The sequence below is a fragment of the Ammodytes marinus genome (assembly GCF_949987685.1).
Source record: "Ammodytes marinus genome assembly, chromosome: 7".
Taxonomy (NCBI): Eukaryota; Metazoa; Chordata; class Actinopteri; order Uranoscopiformes; family Ammodytidae; genus Ammodytes; species Ammodytes marinus.
Window position 1 is genome coordinate 24259553 of NC_137211.1, and position 17361 is coordinate 24276913.

The following is a 17361-nucleotide window of genomic DNA, read 5'->3' on the forward strand; positions in this document are numbered from 1 at the left end:
GAAATATAGTTAAAAAAAACAGTCTACAAAAACAGTTTTTGACAACAGGTGTTCTCCAGAATCTCCTTTATCACAATGAGATGGGACGCACACACATACTCACATCCATTTACAGTGTTGCCTTTCAGACAGGTGCTGTTGTTCATCAGCAGCACACCCACAAGTGTGTGGAGGCCGGTTCACACTTGATATGTGGTTTAATATTATTTCTTGCCAACATTATTAAAGTAACGTTTTAATAAGAGTATTTGTTTTACACCTCATGAGTTAAACTCCTATAACTTAGTATAGTAGCACCTCATCACCGATAGGTGGCAGTGAGGCAACACAAAGAGGGAGTGGTGTGGGGCATGAAACTCATATTCAGTTAGTCGGCATTTGTGTTGAAATTATATTTCCATTGTGTTTTTTCCCCACATTGGATACAACAAAAATGGCGACGTTAGCTGGCAAAATCCTTGGTGTTGCGTTTATGGATTAAACCTTGACCACTTTAAGAGTTAACCTAAAGTTTACTGCTCTCATTATAGCCTAATAATTCCATAAAGCTTGCAATATTTAAGAATAAATTAAAACGTCAGTTTCTTGCTCTGTGTATTACAGTTAGGCCTACAGAAATATAATAACAGTATTTAACCTGACTCCTTCCTGAAACGAGTGACGCAACACGGGGCATGGTTTGGGATGGTCCATAGGGATGGTCACGTTTTTTCTGGCATGGAGCGAGGAATCGAAACAACCTGCCGCGATACTTGAGCTGTGAAAGGTCGATACTTTGGTCTGTTCAAGGCGCAACATCTCTAGGGAACACGGAATAGATAGTATTTGTGCTGAAACTATCGCATGTAGGCTGAAACGAGCGCTTAGAATACATTTATTAAGGCTTATTTGGGATTTCCATACGACCTACGGTGTCAGACTGACTCCAGTGCTGTCAAACCTGCTATCGACTGAAACATCCAGTGACGCCCCCCTTCACTTAGCATTAATAGCTAACGCTTATCAAAGCTAACATTCAGTCGCGTAGGAACGTTAGTTAGTAAACCTGTAGATATTTTAAAAGCCGAGGGGCCAGGATGAGAGAGGATTATTTGTGAGGAACGACTTCTATCCACGGTAAGTTATAAAACTGTTGTTTTATAGTTTGTTACTCGGTGGGCTAGCAGTGGTTTGCTAACGCTAGCTGCTAATGTAAGTTCAATTCACTGCAGGGCTAGTTGTATCTTGTAATTTAACATGGATGTCTCCACCTTTATATACAGTCTATGGTGCCCACTCAGCGTGTTAACATGCCAGTCAAGACTAGGTAGGCTGAAGCATATAAACGCTAATAACATAATAAAGGATATACGATGCTCCAGCTAGATATGTAGCTTACGTTAGGACCTTAACATGAACCAGCGTTATGACAAAGGCTAGCTTGTGCTGAATTTATTTAGATAACCAGTTTGTCAGTGGGGTGTATCTTTGTGTCCCTTTTTATCTGGATATGTCTTATACATAATCAGTTACCCGGGTTTAAAAATGACAAATGTGACATTAGGACCATGATTATAGCGTTACCTTCAAATCTGTGTGAAAGGTCACAGCTGAGTAATGTCCTCATGCTGCACACAGCCACTGACTGACTCCAGTCACGTAGTCTGTCTGTCCGTTAAAACAACTGTACAATTGTACCTTACTGCTATAGAGAAGATATAATGTACATTTTAGTATTTGTTAACGCTGTGTCAGACAGCTGTAAAGTTACACACTGATCATTTCCGAGGTCGCTGTTTGCATTATTCTAAGGATGTATTATTTCAAGGCGTTCCCGCTATCTTTTGCATGAAAACTAAAGAACGTAAATCATGCAGAGTATGCAGAATGAAGCTATAAGGAAATTACTTTATTGTTCATTATACACATAAGTGTGACAGGGAGAATAGAAGAACAATGATGCACATATTGTGTCCAGCACTGGTCTACTGCTCAGAGGTTTGGAAGCACAGGAAGCTGTTTGGTTCTATTTATCAGTTGTATCTGTGATACCTGGGGCTATCAATGTTTTTATATTGTTTTCATGGACTAGTGGAATGATAACAGCGAGCTAAACCGATTTCTGTGTTCATATGGGAACCTCACTTGGTTAGTTTTAAGACAGACTTTGCTCAGCTGCCTCCTAATTTCCCCATTTGGTGAAAGCACAACAATTTGAGAGCACATTGCGTGTTACATCAATATCAACAATCAAAATCAGCTTAAAAATTTTGAAATAAGTCTTATTAAGGGGTTGGGGCAGCTATATAGTTATTCAATCCAGCCAGTCTACAGTGACACGGTGAAGGTCTTTTAAACTATATTGCATTCACTTCACACCAGCCCTTCTGTTAATGTTTGTTTCATGTTCACTATGGTCACTTTAGTCTGACGTGCCTATAAAGTTGTTTTTGGTGTTTTTTTATCCTCCGTCCAGTGCAATGTCTCTGGTTTTCCCACGACCCAACACCAACGCAGTCCACGGCAAAAAGGATAAGAGACTGATGGCGGAAGTGAACGCATCGCCGCTCAAGCATTTTGTCACAGCAAAGAAGAAGATCAATGGGATCTTTGAACAGCTGGGGGCCTACATCAAGGAGAGCGATGCCTTTCTAGAAGGTAGGTACCCTCTGCACCATACCAAAGGTTTTTGTCCGTCTCACCTTGGATTTTTCAGACTGTTTCAGGTTTCCTTAATTCAACACATTGGTATGCCAAGTTATCATGATACCATCCATGTACATTATATATAAAAAAACTATTAACAAAATTGTCTCATCCTCATTTAAATCCTCACTTTCCAAAACATTTAGAAATGCATGTTTTAAGAAATGTTTTCAGAAAAATGTATACAAATGGAAATATTAAAATGTCTGTGGCAGTGATGGCATTAACCTCCCCTGGTATAGAGCATACTGGTTTACCTTGCTCCATATTTGAATAGTCAGGCCAACTATGATGTACATTTGTATAGTACTGCCTAGGGGCTAAAACAGAGGCTATGGAAAATCTCAAGTATGACTTTAATGGTAGACCTGTGTCCGATGACCTCCATAATGCTGCATACGTTGTCTATGAGTGTATGATACAGAATTTGAGTATGAGTGAATGGAATGAATGCATGACTTATTTATTATCTATTTTACCGAGTGCTATCCTTGAGTGCACCTGAATTCCATTGTATGTTTTGTATAATGACGATAAAGAATCTCATCTTATCTGTTAGACACCTACAAGAATGATGAGCTGGACCCGGTCACCACAGAGGAGCAGGTCCAGGAGGTGCGGGGTTACCTGGCCAAGGTGTCAGGGATCGGAGAGGTGCTTGCCCGCAGGCATATGAAGGTGGTCTTCTTTGGGAGGTATGTATTTCTCTTTCTCTAAGTTGTAGAACATCAACTACTTAATATTATTATAGCCACCTTTTTGTATCTTCATTTCTTTTTCCATTGAACTTATTTTAAATCCAACTTTGTGTACCTGTAATACTATGAATACTAGATTTGACCCGAAACCAAATGATTAAACATTAACTGAAAGCAAAGCTGTGGAAATACTTTGAGTTCAAATGGTCTGACGCACCGCTGACGTTTGTTTACGTCACTGTCTTGTGTAGGACGAGTAACGGGAAGAGCTCGGTCATCAACGCCATGCTGTGTGACAAGGTGCTGCCGTCTGGGATAGGACACACCACCAACTGCTTCCTGAGGGTGGAGGGAACCGACGGCAACGAGGCCTTCCTCCTCACTGAAGGCTCCGAGGAGAGGAAGAGCATAAAGGTCAAGACGACTCGCCCAATGCTTTTTACATTAACATGGACATGCTGGTCCAATAGTCTCAAGTATGGTGTAGTGAAATGTTGCTGTGTATGTGAACTTGGCTATGTGTGTGTGTGTTTACAGACAGTGAACCAGCTGGCCCACGCTCTCCACCAGGATGAAGACCTGGACGCAGGCAGTTTGGTCTGTGTCATGTGGCCCAAAGCCAAGTGTGCTCTGCTTAGGGACGATCTGGTGTTGGTGGACAGGTGAGACACTTCAGTAGTTAACACTATTTAGCCAACAAATTCATTCCCATCCCCAGTTACATAAACCTTTTTGTTATGAAACTTTTTTTCTTTCTTTCAAACTTACTGAGCTGGTATATGTGCTATAATCATGATATTATAATGGTGGAATTAAATTGTGTTATATTTGACTTTCTATAACTAAGCATACATGAATGCGCACGCCTATGTGTATGTTTAGTCATAGGAAAGTCCCCAAGGCTAAGGTGGGGACCCTGTGTTTAGTAAAAAGCCTAGGACTTCAGTTGGCTTATTGTACTCCCTGTCTTCCCCCTGCAGCCCAGGTATCGACGTCACCACTGAACTGGACAGCTGGATCGATAAGTTCTGCCTGGATGCTGATGTGTTTGTTCTGGTGGCAAACTCTGAGTCCACACTGATGCAGACGGTGAGACATGACCCCAGTGTTTCTGTCTGAATAGAGCCAGTATGTTTATGATGAGAAGAACATGGTGTGTGAACACTGGAGTTTGAGACGAAGGCAGTCAGCCCTAAAACTGGGTGACATGTTGTATGATGTTTATGATAACGGAATAATCTGCAGATTTGTTGTAGTAAATGTAAAGTTGGTAAATGCTATGGTAATGTTTCAAAGGTATGTACCACTGATTACATTTAAAATGGTTGTCTGTCTATTTCTTTCTACAGGAGAAGTCCTTCTTTCACAAGGTCAACGAGCGGCTCTCCAGCCCCAACATTTTCATCCTCAACAACCGCTGGGACGCCTCAGCCTCAGAACCAGAATACATGGACGAGGTCAGTCTGCTACATTTTGGTAAAACACCTCAAAACATGGTGGCATGTTTCCACTGTATGGTGTATCAACCTAACTGGTTTATAGTTGCCTCCTAAATAGTGAGGAGCATTGTGAAAATTGTGTGTCTGGGTATGTGTGTGTAAGCTGAGTTGCAGTACACTAATAACCTGCCCTTGAGTCAGCAGTGGCCTTAGATTTGGCAGGTGAACAGCTTAACTCGTATTACCATTCCTTTCCCTCCGTCTGGTCTGCTGGAAGTGAAACGTGGATCTCCCTCCTGCTTCACAGGCCTCTCCACTGCCTGACTGTAATCCTGTATTCAAGTGTAATGCTGCCTCACTTAACGCCAGTGCTAACTTGCCATGTCAGTACTGTTACCACCGTAGGTTTTATTCTACTCGACCGGCTGTAGTTATTTTATGTGTAGATCTCTGCCTGTCTGTCCAAAGACATGCTCATATGACAACTGGAAACTCTAAATAGTTTTTAACTTAACTATGAAATCAATGTAAATGTTAGCACCATAGCTATGTGCTATAGAACACATTAATATTACAATAAGCTGTTCAAAAGTTGAGTTCTGATGTTCTGCATTCAAACAATTCAAAGCTGTTAAGATGAACCTATATGCATTTGTGTATATTTGTTGCTCTTTTGAATTAGAGTAGCTGTTTTGCTTAACCCATTGATGACGGCTGCTGCGCGATGCCACATTGGCTCTCCTGCCTGATGCTGCGTCGCGCAGCATTATTACTTTATCTAATTTTCATGGCATTCCCAGCATAGAATGCACTGTCATTGGTTCAAATACACATGAGGTGGGTTTTGTTGATTTTTTGAAGACCACGTGACCACCCAAAAGTTGTGTGGTTTGCCGAAAATCATGTCAATAAAAAAATAAAAAAAAATAAAACTAAAACTAAATAATAATAAAAATACGCCAGCTATGTCGGCGACAGAACAGTTAGTGGCGTTTGGTGCGCAGAATCAAGGTCTACTATAGACTACTGACGAAAATCACACAACACATTGCATCTATTTATTAACAATATTTAATAATTTTCTAATTCATTTAATTTTGACGATTTTTAGAAATATTTGTTGGTTTGTAAGCGCTAAGGGAGCATGTTTAAATAAAACCTGTGAACCTTAACTTTTAAATGTATTTTATTTCATGTTTCTATGTGCTACACAGGCTTAGATATTAAGGTTTTGGTAGACTTGACAATTCGTACTATTTTTTCAGAAAACCCTCAGGCATTAAGGACATACATCCTAGATTGCCATAGTCATCAATGGGTTAAGCCTTACTTACACATAACATCACCACCAAGAAAGAAATGTATAATAAGTATGATATCGGACAGTATTGGTATCGGCCGATATCCAAAACCCAGATATCGGAAACGGATCGGAACTAAAAATAGTGGATCGGTGCATCTCTACTACTATTGAACTGAATTAGACAGTTGCATTGCCTCTTGTCCAGACTAATGGGGTCGACAGCATTGTCAATATAAAACACTTTGTCCATGTGGGTTGTTTCCATTTCTGTGTTACTCGATGCCATGCATGTTGAATAAAGTGTGTGTTGTTTGCTGTGTCAGGTCCGCAGGCAGCACATGGACCGCTGCAGTAACTTCCTGGTGGATGAGCTGGGTGTAGTGGACAGAGCCCAGGCCAGTGACCGCATCTTCTTCGTCTCTGCCAAGGAAGTTCTCCAGGCGCGTGGGCAGAAGGCTCAAGGGATGCCTGAAGCAGGTGGGTGGAATATGACCAGTTTCCCCAAAATACAGGAAAAGTCATGACATTTTCTAGAAGTATTGCAATAAGAAATCATAAAAGGTTTCGGAAAATAAATTAATTTGAGTGGAAAAACACACATTTAACAAACTTAGGTTATCAGTGTTGACAGTCAGGTATTCTATGGACATGAGAGTTGAATAGTTTCCATCAATGCCCCAGCTCTGAATGTAAGAAGATTTCTGACAGTGTAACATTTGTCATAATTCAGGGGGAGCCCTCGCCGAGGGTTTTCAAGCCAGAATGTTTGAGTTCCAGAACTTTGAGAGGCGATTTGAGGTAAGATCCTCGTACGTGTAACCACTAGGTCACAGATTTGTTTGAGTGGGTTTATCCATCAGTTATCCCAACTTCCATTGTCTTTATTGTTGTTGTCCATTTTATTCATCACTGTGACTTCAGTAACACCTCAGCGTTGATAAAAGGCCAGCAGATTCCCTATGCCTTTGGGACTTGAGCTAAGCTAGGCTAAACACATTATGGGCAGGTTTCGCACACATGGATTAAGCCTAGTTCTGGACTAAACTGTACTTTGAATGGACAATCTCCATTCAAATTTCCATTAGTCCTGGACTAGGCTTAATCCATGTCTGTGAAACTGGCCCTATGGGTATTTTCTTAACTAGTGTATCAATCATTGGCCTGATTTAGCTATTATTTGACTTAACTTTCCTACCATGAGTAATAGTTGTATAATGTAATACATTGTGTAATATATCTAAATGTGTATATCAAACAATTATACATTTATACTCTTTTGATGTACACCTCTGCATATGGTGCAGATATACAGTATTCCTCTGCACTTGAAGTGGTGAAGAATCCAGTGCTTCTTCTTGAGTTGATGTGTGTATCTGACCTGTCTGCTGCTGTGGCTGCTGTTTGTAGGAGTGTATCTCACAGTCGGCGGTGAAGACCAAGTTTGAGCAGCACACAGTGAGGGCCAAACAGATCTCTGAAGCCCTGCGCCGCATCATGGACTCTGTACACATCGCTGCACAAGAGCAGAGGTGAGGGAGTCGGCCATATTTTCTTTTGTGTTTTTACATGTGTATAGGCAGGGACTGTATGTGAAGCAAACAACTGGAACAAATGTGATCATGTGCTCTCGAATACCTTTACTCTGTTTGAATAATGGTGTGTATGTGTTCTTTGTTAGGATCTACTGTCTTGAAACCAAAGAGGACCGTCAGGACAGATTGGAGTTCATAGATAAGCAGTTGGACCTGTTGTCCCTGGACTGTAAGGCCAAGATCAAGAAGATTACTGAGGAGGTGGAGAGACAGGTAAACCCCATCATTTATGCAGGGACTGGTGGGATGTGATTAATTCCTCACTTGTCAAATAAAGATAGTTAAAGTGTCACACAGAAGTGTTAGCAGATGCTGATTGTTGTAACAAAGGGAAAGCTAAAGGGAAGTCTTCAACAGGAAGTAGTTTTCACCCCTGCTCTCTGCTGGTCTCCAGGTGTCCAATGCCATGGCAGAGGAGATCAGGAAGCTCAACGTGCTGGTGGATGACTACCACGTGGACTTCCACCCATCACCAGTGGTGCTCAAGGTCTACAAGAATGTGAGTCTGATTGCACATATTCAACACCAAGATTTGTCCTTTGTGTGAACTTGACAGGGCAGGCAGGAATCGATGCCAAGTTTTCTGTTTGTATGTACATATACCTCTTTTCTGAAAATAAGAACAGAAACACTGTGACTGAGCCTTTAGGGTTACGATTCTGTGACGTTGTTATAGCACAGTTAATAGGGAAATCAGTTCATCCTTAATAATAGTTTGGCTACTGAACAGATACCAGCTGGAAGCTTTGTTTAATTGGTGTTTAATTTTTAATTTTTTTAACTGGAGAAGGCTAAATGTAGAGTTAACATGACATACATTGAGTCATTATATTTTGTCTGTAGGCATTGTCCGAACTAAGTTTTGAAATAAAACTCTTTGGTATTAATTTGAAAGGCTTATTTATTGCAAACTATAATGGAAATGAGTAGTTCTGATTATGTGTTTCTGTGAGGGGACTACTGTATGTGCAGTATTATGGTGGGTCCACCCTCTGTTAGTTGACACTGCAACTTTTCCTCTCACAAAGGTGCAACATGTGCATATCAGCAGTTACCTGTGTGTGTGTGTGTGTGTGTGTGTGTGTGTGTGTGTGTGTGTGTGTGTGTGTGTGTGTGTGTGTGTGTGTGTGTGTGTGTGTGTGTGTGTGTGTGTGTGTGTGTGTGTGTGTGTGTGTGTGTGTGTGTGTGTGTGTGTGTGTGTGTGTGTGTGTGTGTGTGTGTGTGTGTGTGGTGATCAGCTGGTCTTTTTCAGCTCTAGGTGCTGAGGTTGGCTCTGGTGTCATCGTGGCCTGTACTAGGGGTGTGAACGTTTACAAAAATGTCTATTTGAAAAAAATGAAAACGGTTTTCGTTTATTGATTTTTACTAAATGGTTATGATTTACTAAACGGTTACACGTGTACACGTGCACACCCCTAGCCTGTACACACTGTACGCACACACACACGCTCTCACAGTAGCTCATTTGAAAAGACAACTGAAGATTCTTTACTGTATGGTGGATGACAGATATACATATTTCCTTTACATATGTCAGTGGAGATGACCTTGATATTAGAAATACATATATCGGGGTAAAATACGAGATAATATGAATAGAATTATAATCCTGAACACGATGACTCCGCTTTGTGTGCATCCTGAAACATCCCTGCTTCCACCGGGCTCGTGGTGTTATATCCACCCTCCTACATGTTAGTCAGTCTCCTGGTATCTACATGCAGTACAGTATGAAGCTCATCCCTGCCCTCCCTGTTGGCTCACTGACCATGCATAAATCCCATGTAATCTGTGTTATGTAAGAGCAGTGCAGACGGAGTCATGTACGCATTCAACTGCAATCTCGTTTGATGGGCACAGAGGCCAAAAACGCTGCTCCTGCCTTTCTATTAACACCTGTGACGAGTGCAACTAGCGGTCAGGAAATCACTTTAACGAAGCCCACAGTCTAATAGCTGTTAATCTGAGCCTGGGCCATGGTTAGTAACTGAGATCATAAACACTTAGATCCATGGATTAGCAAAGCAATTAATCCACTTTCTTGTTAATTAATTTTATTTTTATTCAATTCAAAATGTTCATGTTAGTTTATTCCTTGACCCACACAGTCCAAGAATGGGCTCTCAGGTTTGGATGACAGTCGGCATCAGTCGAAAAGAAATGTAGATTGAATCTGCTCTGTGGACGTCCTATGTTAGTATCCATCATACAACATGGTCAACACTTCCCATTCAGCAGTAGTGTTCTAAACCACAGCATTTGCCTTTCTGTTTTTTAACTGTGGTTGTTGTTGTTGTTGTTTGTTGTAGGAGCTCCACCGACACATAGAGGAAGGTCTGGGGAAGAACATGTCAGAGAGATGCTCCACCTCCATCACCGGGGCCCTGCAGGCCACACAGACCGACATGATAGGTAAGATAGTCCTAACATTTGGTTATGAAACAAGGACCATTCCATTCCGGGAACGTTGGGCCGCTGAATGTCTGATTTTACATGGAATTGCTTGGTTTCCCTAGCCTGGCACCGCCCGCCTACCTACTTCCGCTCAATTTTCATTTCACTTCAGTCGTCAGTCTGGGGCTGCGGTATATTCATGGGTTCGCCTACAACCTTCCTCATCCAAATAACTAAACGTTAGGCTCTAGCAAGTTACCGTTGCCAGGTACCGGTAGATCCATAGACTACAATATGTAGTAAAGTCAGAAAGAGTTCCCAGTACAACTGGAACGCACCGTCAGAAGCCGGCTCATGACATACGTCACGACCAAACGTTATGCGATAGGTTGGCTGATCCAGAGTGGCACTGGGCAGATCCAATAGTTTTAAACTTCAACCGACACCCGCCTCCAAGTGAGTGAACGTTTGCCAATTACAGCACTTCCAGACCTTCTGTACAAATGAAATGAAGTACGATGGTCTGGTTGGACCAGGCTATGGTTTCCCTCCATAAATCATGATACATCGTCTATTGTGGTATAAAAAATGTGCCTATTATTCTGTCAATAAACGTGAATGGAAGACTTAAGTTTCAATAAAATATTTTTTTTTGCCAAGTCGCCATTGAGAATATGGATTAATGAGCAGAGAAAAAAGAGAAAAAAAAACATTCAACGATTAGTCGACTATAAGCAAGATTCAACCAATCAGATTCAACTATGTAAATTTGTTCTACTGTTATCACTGCACAGGCTTCAATGTGCTTTGATCAGTTTAATGTACCACTGGTTGCAATGATGTTACACTGTTTAGTGTTTACTTTGACTGTATTACCCTTATATATTACTGACATTTGTGGTTAATTATGTCTGAATATGTAATATTCTCCCGACACACACTGAACTGTGTTTTTTTTCTGTGTGTTTGTGCAGATGGTTTGAAGCCTCTGCTGCCCAGCCTGGTCAGAGAGCAGGTAGACAAGCTGGTTCCCCGTCAGTGCTTCAGCCTCAGTTATGACCTGGCCTGTGACAAGCTCTGCAGTGACTTCCAGGAAGACATCAGCTTCCACTTCTCTCTGGGCTGGACCATGCTGGTCAACCGCTTCCTGGGAGCCAAGAACAGCCGACGGGCGCTCATGGGTTACAACGACCAGGTAATCCCATTCTCCCAGACACTAGAGTGCAGATTGTTTGTATCCTTAAAGAGTATTTGTCCCTCAAGAGCTTATATGGCAGATGGAGTCAGCAGGCATAAGCCTCTGCTCTTATCTGTGAGGTTTATTCTAGGCAGGAGTCAGATTCAGCAAACTTTTTCCTCTCTGGCAAATCTTAACGGAAGTAGCATTTTTGATAGATACCCGTTATTAGGCAAGCATGTGACATTGAATCATTTCAACTTCAATTTCACTTTTCCACATTTTGTTTTGTTACAACCACACGTGAACATTTATTTTATTGGGATTGTATATGCTAGACCAAGTGGTGCATAATTGTGAAGTGGAATGTTCTTGATAAATAAAAAACTGAAGTATTCAGCCCCCCTGAGTCAATACTTTGTAAAAACCACCTTTCACTGCAATTACAGCTGAAGGTATTTTGGGGTATGTCTACCAGCTTTGCACATCTACAGACTGACATCTTTGCCAATTCATCTTTGCAAAACGGCTCTATAGCAGTGATGTGATGTGCTGTGGTTCTCTGTCCAGGTCCCTCGGCCCATGGCTCTGACTCCAGTCAGCGCCAGCATGCCTCCATTCCCCCAGAGCTCTGTGACCCAGGAAGAGCTGATGGTTTCCATGGTGACGGGTCTAGCCTCCCTCACCTCCAGGACTTCAATGGGCGTCCTCGTGGTCGGCGGCGTGGTGAGCGCACACACACACACACACACACACACACACACAAACACACAGACACACAGACACACAGACACACAGACACACCGTGATAATTGACAGATGAAGAAATACATGTGGTTAAGAATTAAAACCATAAATAATAATTCCATAGAATTGTCAGATCATGTATAAAGCCCATATATGTTGCATTCCAAAGAGCATTGCATCATTATATCATGACTAACTATGATGGACATCTTCTGATCCAGACTAAATCAAATTGATATATTAACTTTATTTCTTCATGCTTGGTTGATTTCCAGCCATAACCCTCATATATTAGCTTTTGTACACCAGTACAAATCCTGAACCAACTGTTACCTTGACAAAGCTGGATCCATGTAATGAATAGTGTGTCTAGCCAGGCCTAACACCTTCTGGCTGTGTGCAGGTCTGGAAGGCAGTGGGCTGGCGTCTGATCGCCCTGTCGGTGGGTCTGTACGGGCTGCTCTACGTCTATGAGAGGCTGACCTGGACCACCAGGGCCAAGGAGAGAGCCTTCAAGAGACAGTTTGTGGACTACGCCAGTGAGAAGCTGCAGCTCATCGTCAGCTACACAGGATCCAACTGCAGCCACCAAGTCCAGCAGTGAGCATAACAACTGACCACACACGCACACACACTTAGACAGTCATTACTATCCACTTCAGAGCAGTTTTGACTTTAAGTTAAAGGTGCTGTAAGCGGAATGGTTCTTTTAGCTAACTTCCTGTCAGTTACTGCAGTTATCCCCTCGCTCGTCCCTACGTCACTACATTAATGCATTGCGGTCTTCAAGCAGCGAGTTATCTAGCATCCTCTCAGATCCATAAGTGTGATAAAACATGATAAAAACCATCAACACAGACATTGGGAAGGATTTTTACCTGCTCCACCATTGTAGGCACATAAACATTCACCCATCTGTTGCTCTGGCGTGCACCGGCAGTGAGACCATGGAGTGTATATAGTATGTAAGAGTGAGACGGGTGTTGGTTTGTAGCGTTCTCTCTTCTGATTGGATAAAAATTTTGGGATACTCCAATAGGTTTATTTGCCGATTACATGCAAAGCAGCTGACTGAGAGATCGGCTTTATGAAACGCGCACATTATGTAAGTGATCGCTGTATGAATAAAGAGCGATTTAACACTTATATTAACATAAATAAACTGCTTACTTCACCTTTTTAATCAGTGATTTGGAAGAAGATCAATACATCTTTAACATTCAATGCAGTCTTTATCATTGTAATGTTCCTAACCCTGTCTGTGTCCCTGTTGTCTGTTTCTAGGGAGTTGGCGGGTGTGTTTGCTCAGCTCTGCCAGCAGGTGGACATCACCAGACAGAACCTGGAGGATGAGATGACTGAGATGAACAGCAAGATCGAGCTGCTGGACGGTCTGCAGAGCAAGGCTAAGCTGCTGCGGTAAGAACCTCAACACTCTAGTCGGAAATCTAAAAATCCTGGCCTTACATTAAAATGTTGACTGGGGAAAAAACGTAACAGAAACACTCTCATTTGAATCTATGCAGCTGTCTGCACCACCTCAGTGAGAATCGCCTAGGCCTTTTGCAGTTCTGTAAACTCAGTTCTCATGTAGATGGAAAGCCGAATATCAAACTCAAATGCACTGTTTTGATTGCCAAATAGTATCGGGAAAACCTTTTACATAAATGTGTATAAAACTAATGTGTATTTGTGTATTTTCTCGCTTTAGGAACAAGGCAGGCTGGCTGGACAGTGAACTCAACATGTTCACCCAGCAGTACCTTCACCACAGCAAGCACTAAACCACACCACAGGATCATTTGGTAAAACGGTGATCTCAACCCCAGAGGAGAAATAAGAGGGTCTACTTTTTGATACGTCAGTGGAAGGAGTTACTGGATGGTTGTGATATGGATACATGGGCATGAGCTCAGGAACAGCATCAGCTTAAGACAAAAATATAATGTAAATAACAAGATCAGCTATTTAAGAATAAGCTAGACATAAGAAAAAGGTTTAGCCACAGACCCCAGTATTGAAAAATCACACTCTGTTTCCTGATGCTCATTCCTATCTATTCTATGTATATGACTCCCAAACACAAGTACAGTCTGAGCTATCCTTGCACCCTTATTAGCACTGTTGTGTGACTTGTACCGGCTTCTGTCAGAAACTTCACACTGTCCCTTTAAAATTTGGTTCCAGTTAACTCTGCCACTCTGGATAAGTGCCATGCTGAAGGGAAAGGCAGTCCACAGAAGGGAAACAAAAGGAAGTGTCTTATGTTAGTAGGGTAATGCAATGCACTGAAGACATGCTTGCTTTAGAATATTAAGAAACTGCCACCTTTTTGTCTGAGAGTGATGCAGAGAATATAGCTATCAGAAATAATCTTGGTTGGATTGGCTCTTATGAATAGCCATAGGGAAAAAACACAGTTGAAGCTGACACTTCATATAATAATGGTTGGTAGTTCAGTCCACTTTGATAGCATCAAAACTACATGTTACCTATTCACCCTATATGTAGAATAGCCAGATGTCTATATTTACTGAGTGTATTCCGAGGGTAAACATGCTTTATCACATGCTATATATACACAATCATTCATCTTCATTTTTTGCGAAGTTAAATTGTTGGGCGGCATTTTAGTGTTGTCAAACTACAAAGAAAAAAATGAAATAAGATTGTAACAAATCCGCGTTGGTATTACTTGTAAGATAAGCCTGGTGTTTTTCAATTCTTTTGTCAAATTCCATCTTTCAAAGCCAAACCAACAATGTTTCAGTCCATTTCTCGATACTTTTTTACTTCTCCGTTCTGTATCTGGCACTTATTTGTGTCCTTTTGAAAACGGTAATCTTTTTAAGACTGCTCACATATAGCGTTTTGTTGATATTGGTTTTTTTTTTTTTTTTTTTTTTAATATTCAGTTGGTTTTTAACAAACGTTACAGAAGCAGGTGGAATTATGGATTTGTATGGACACTAATTACCAGCCGCAACAATAGAGCTCTATGGCTACAGAGGTTTAAGATAAATCAGGGTGTGATACATACACACAATACATGTTAGTGGATACATTCATTGTTGGTTTGGCTCTGGACATGAGATGTGGTGACAAAGAGTATGACAAGACCCCTGGTATTTATTCAGTTGCAACATTTAGGATGGGTATTTTAGAAGATTAGGACTTTATGCAAACCGGTAAATAATTCACAACTTCAATGTCAGAATTCAGATTTTTACTCTCAGAAATTCAGAAATTTACTTTTTTAAACATTGAAGATTCCAATTTTAAAGGCACCATCCAAATGTTGCAATAGTGAGTATAACATTCCCAACCCTGTAGAGCCTGTCTGATCAATCGGCCGATACTAGCTTCTTACAGAGGTATCTGTATCAGCATGGCATCGATAAAGCAACAAATATTCTGACAGTATGCCAAAGAAATGTGAGGTCCTTTGGTCCTTTTGAGTTTGTCTACCAGAGAGCGCTGGAGTTTATGCTGTCAATTCTTCCACACATTGGGCTCGCTGTTCTATAGTCACCACATTGGAAGGATTATTTTCTGAAAAGTTAATGTTATGTGTTTTTTTTGTTAAATATAAACTGACTCAGCTGACTATGCGCTAATTAATAAATTCACTAATATTCAGACTCTACTCTTGACACTTTACATTTGAAGTTCACAGTAAAATGCTGGAGTAGAGTTGAGAGGGCATTTGGTACGTCAGCTACGCTCAAACTAAATCAGGGTGTGCCATTTTACTTTCAGCTTTCAGCATTCTGAATCCAGTTTTTTCACTATTCACAACCAACGCAACAGTATAACTTCTGACGTTCTGCACTGTTGACACACGCCTCAGTGTCTTGTAATCCTATTTCTGTTTCACATTCTTTTGTCTTGCACTGAATGCACATGTGGGCCGGGCTCTGTTTGGTGCAGGGCTGTCTGGTGTCTACCTGCTCCCTCTGCCTCTGTCAATATCACAGAAGGTTTGATTTCAAATGGAAGAAGTAGTAATCTGGACTACATATATGGGGTATGTAAGGATGGCCAAATCCAACAACGGCCCCCCTGTTTGAAATTAAATAGTACATTTGGTTTCTAAAATGTGTATTTAATGTTATTTAATAATTTTTTTAGTTGGAAACAATGGCAAAATACTAAAATAAGAAGAAACCACTTCAGAGTGGACGTGTCTGGGTTTGTCCAGTGTGTAAAAGTCTTGTCGGATTGGGCCAGGCTGTAAATGAAAGCCATACACTGTGTGTGATGCCAAGTGAGCAGGTAGGCTGCCTCACAATACTTCCTTCAGATGTGAAGACATGCACTTTATGAATTTGCTGCTTTTTTTTTAATTTAATATTGTTTTCTTGATAAAGGGTGTTTTCCCCCAAAATGTAACCCACAAGGTTGTTGGGTTTGGCTTGAGGAAGGTAAAATGACCTGCATGCAGTGGCTGTTATAGTTTGATGTCCTATTAAAATGTTAAAACGTATGTATGTAAAATAAATAAAGATGACACAATGCTATAAACAAAAAAAAGTGTTAATTGGGGGTCTCTTATTGGCTGCTTTTAGTGGGCTCGATTGCTTTAGATCTAATTGCAATAAAGATAATAACAACAGGTGTATATATATATACATAGATGTATAGATCCTTGTGTTGTACCAGTAATTTTAGCCAAAAGTTGTTATAATTGGAAAATCTTTGGTCTTTTTGTTTGACTAAATTTAATGAAATAATGAGAATCACATTCACATATTTGGTGTCTATTTAGTTATTACAGTCATTACATTTGTTGTTGATATTTAAATGTTTGTATAGAAAATGATGGAAATCAACCATTCTTAAGAATCGTGAATGTAAACTATATATTCACTCTTCTAAATATACAGTCCCCTCCTTAAGTATTGGAACATTGAGGCCAATTCCTTTATTTTTGCTGTAGACTGGAAACATTTGGGTTTGACACCAAAATATGAATATGAGACAATAGATCAACATTTCAGCTTTTGTTTCCAGGTGTTTACATCTGGATCGGATACACAACTGAGAAGATAGCTTTATTTGTAAAGGAACACCACATTTTTAGGTGAGCAAAAGTATTGGAACAGATACACTTAAAATAAATTTGAGTAAATAAGACTTAATATTTTGTTGCAAATCCTTCCCTTGCAATAACTGCTTTTCCAGGCTTTCACTGCAGCCTCTTTCAGTTGTTGTTTGTTTACTCTCTTCAATCTCATCTTTAGCAGGTAAATGCATTTTCTATAGGGTTTAACTCTGGAGATAGACTTGGCTAGTCTAAAACCTTCCATTTATTGCCCCTGCAACT

The 17361-nt window shown here is 40.8% G+C and overlaps 1 protein-coding gene across 1 annotated transcript; it reads left to right on the forward strand.

Annotated features, from left to right (window-relative positions):
- Positions 1-730: 730 nt before the first annotated feature.
- mfn2 (mitofusin 2) lies at positions 731-16659 on the forward strand. Its single transcript, XM_080031291.1, has 18 exons — positions 731-1116; positions 2456-2637; positions 3245-3380; positions 3635-3797; positions 3921-4045; positions 4364-4472; positions 4733-4840; positions 6449-6602; positions 6856-6923; positions 7533-7654; positions 7804-7930; positions 8112-8216; positions 10027-10129; positions 11086-11306; positions 11859-12014; positions 12439-12635; positions 13320-13454; positions 13747-16659. Exons 2-18 carry the CDS (start codon positions 2460-2462, stop codon positions 13817-13819), a joined length of 2280 nt encoding a protein of 759 aa, XP_079887417.1. The 5' UTR covers positions 731-1116; positions 2456-2459; the 3' UTR covers positions 13820-16659.
- Positions 16660-17361: the final 702 nt, after the last annotated feature.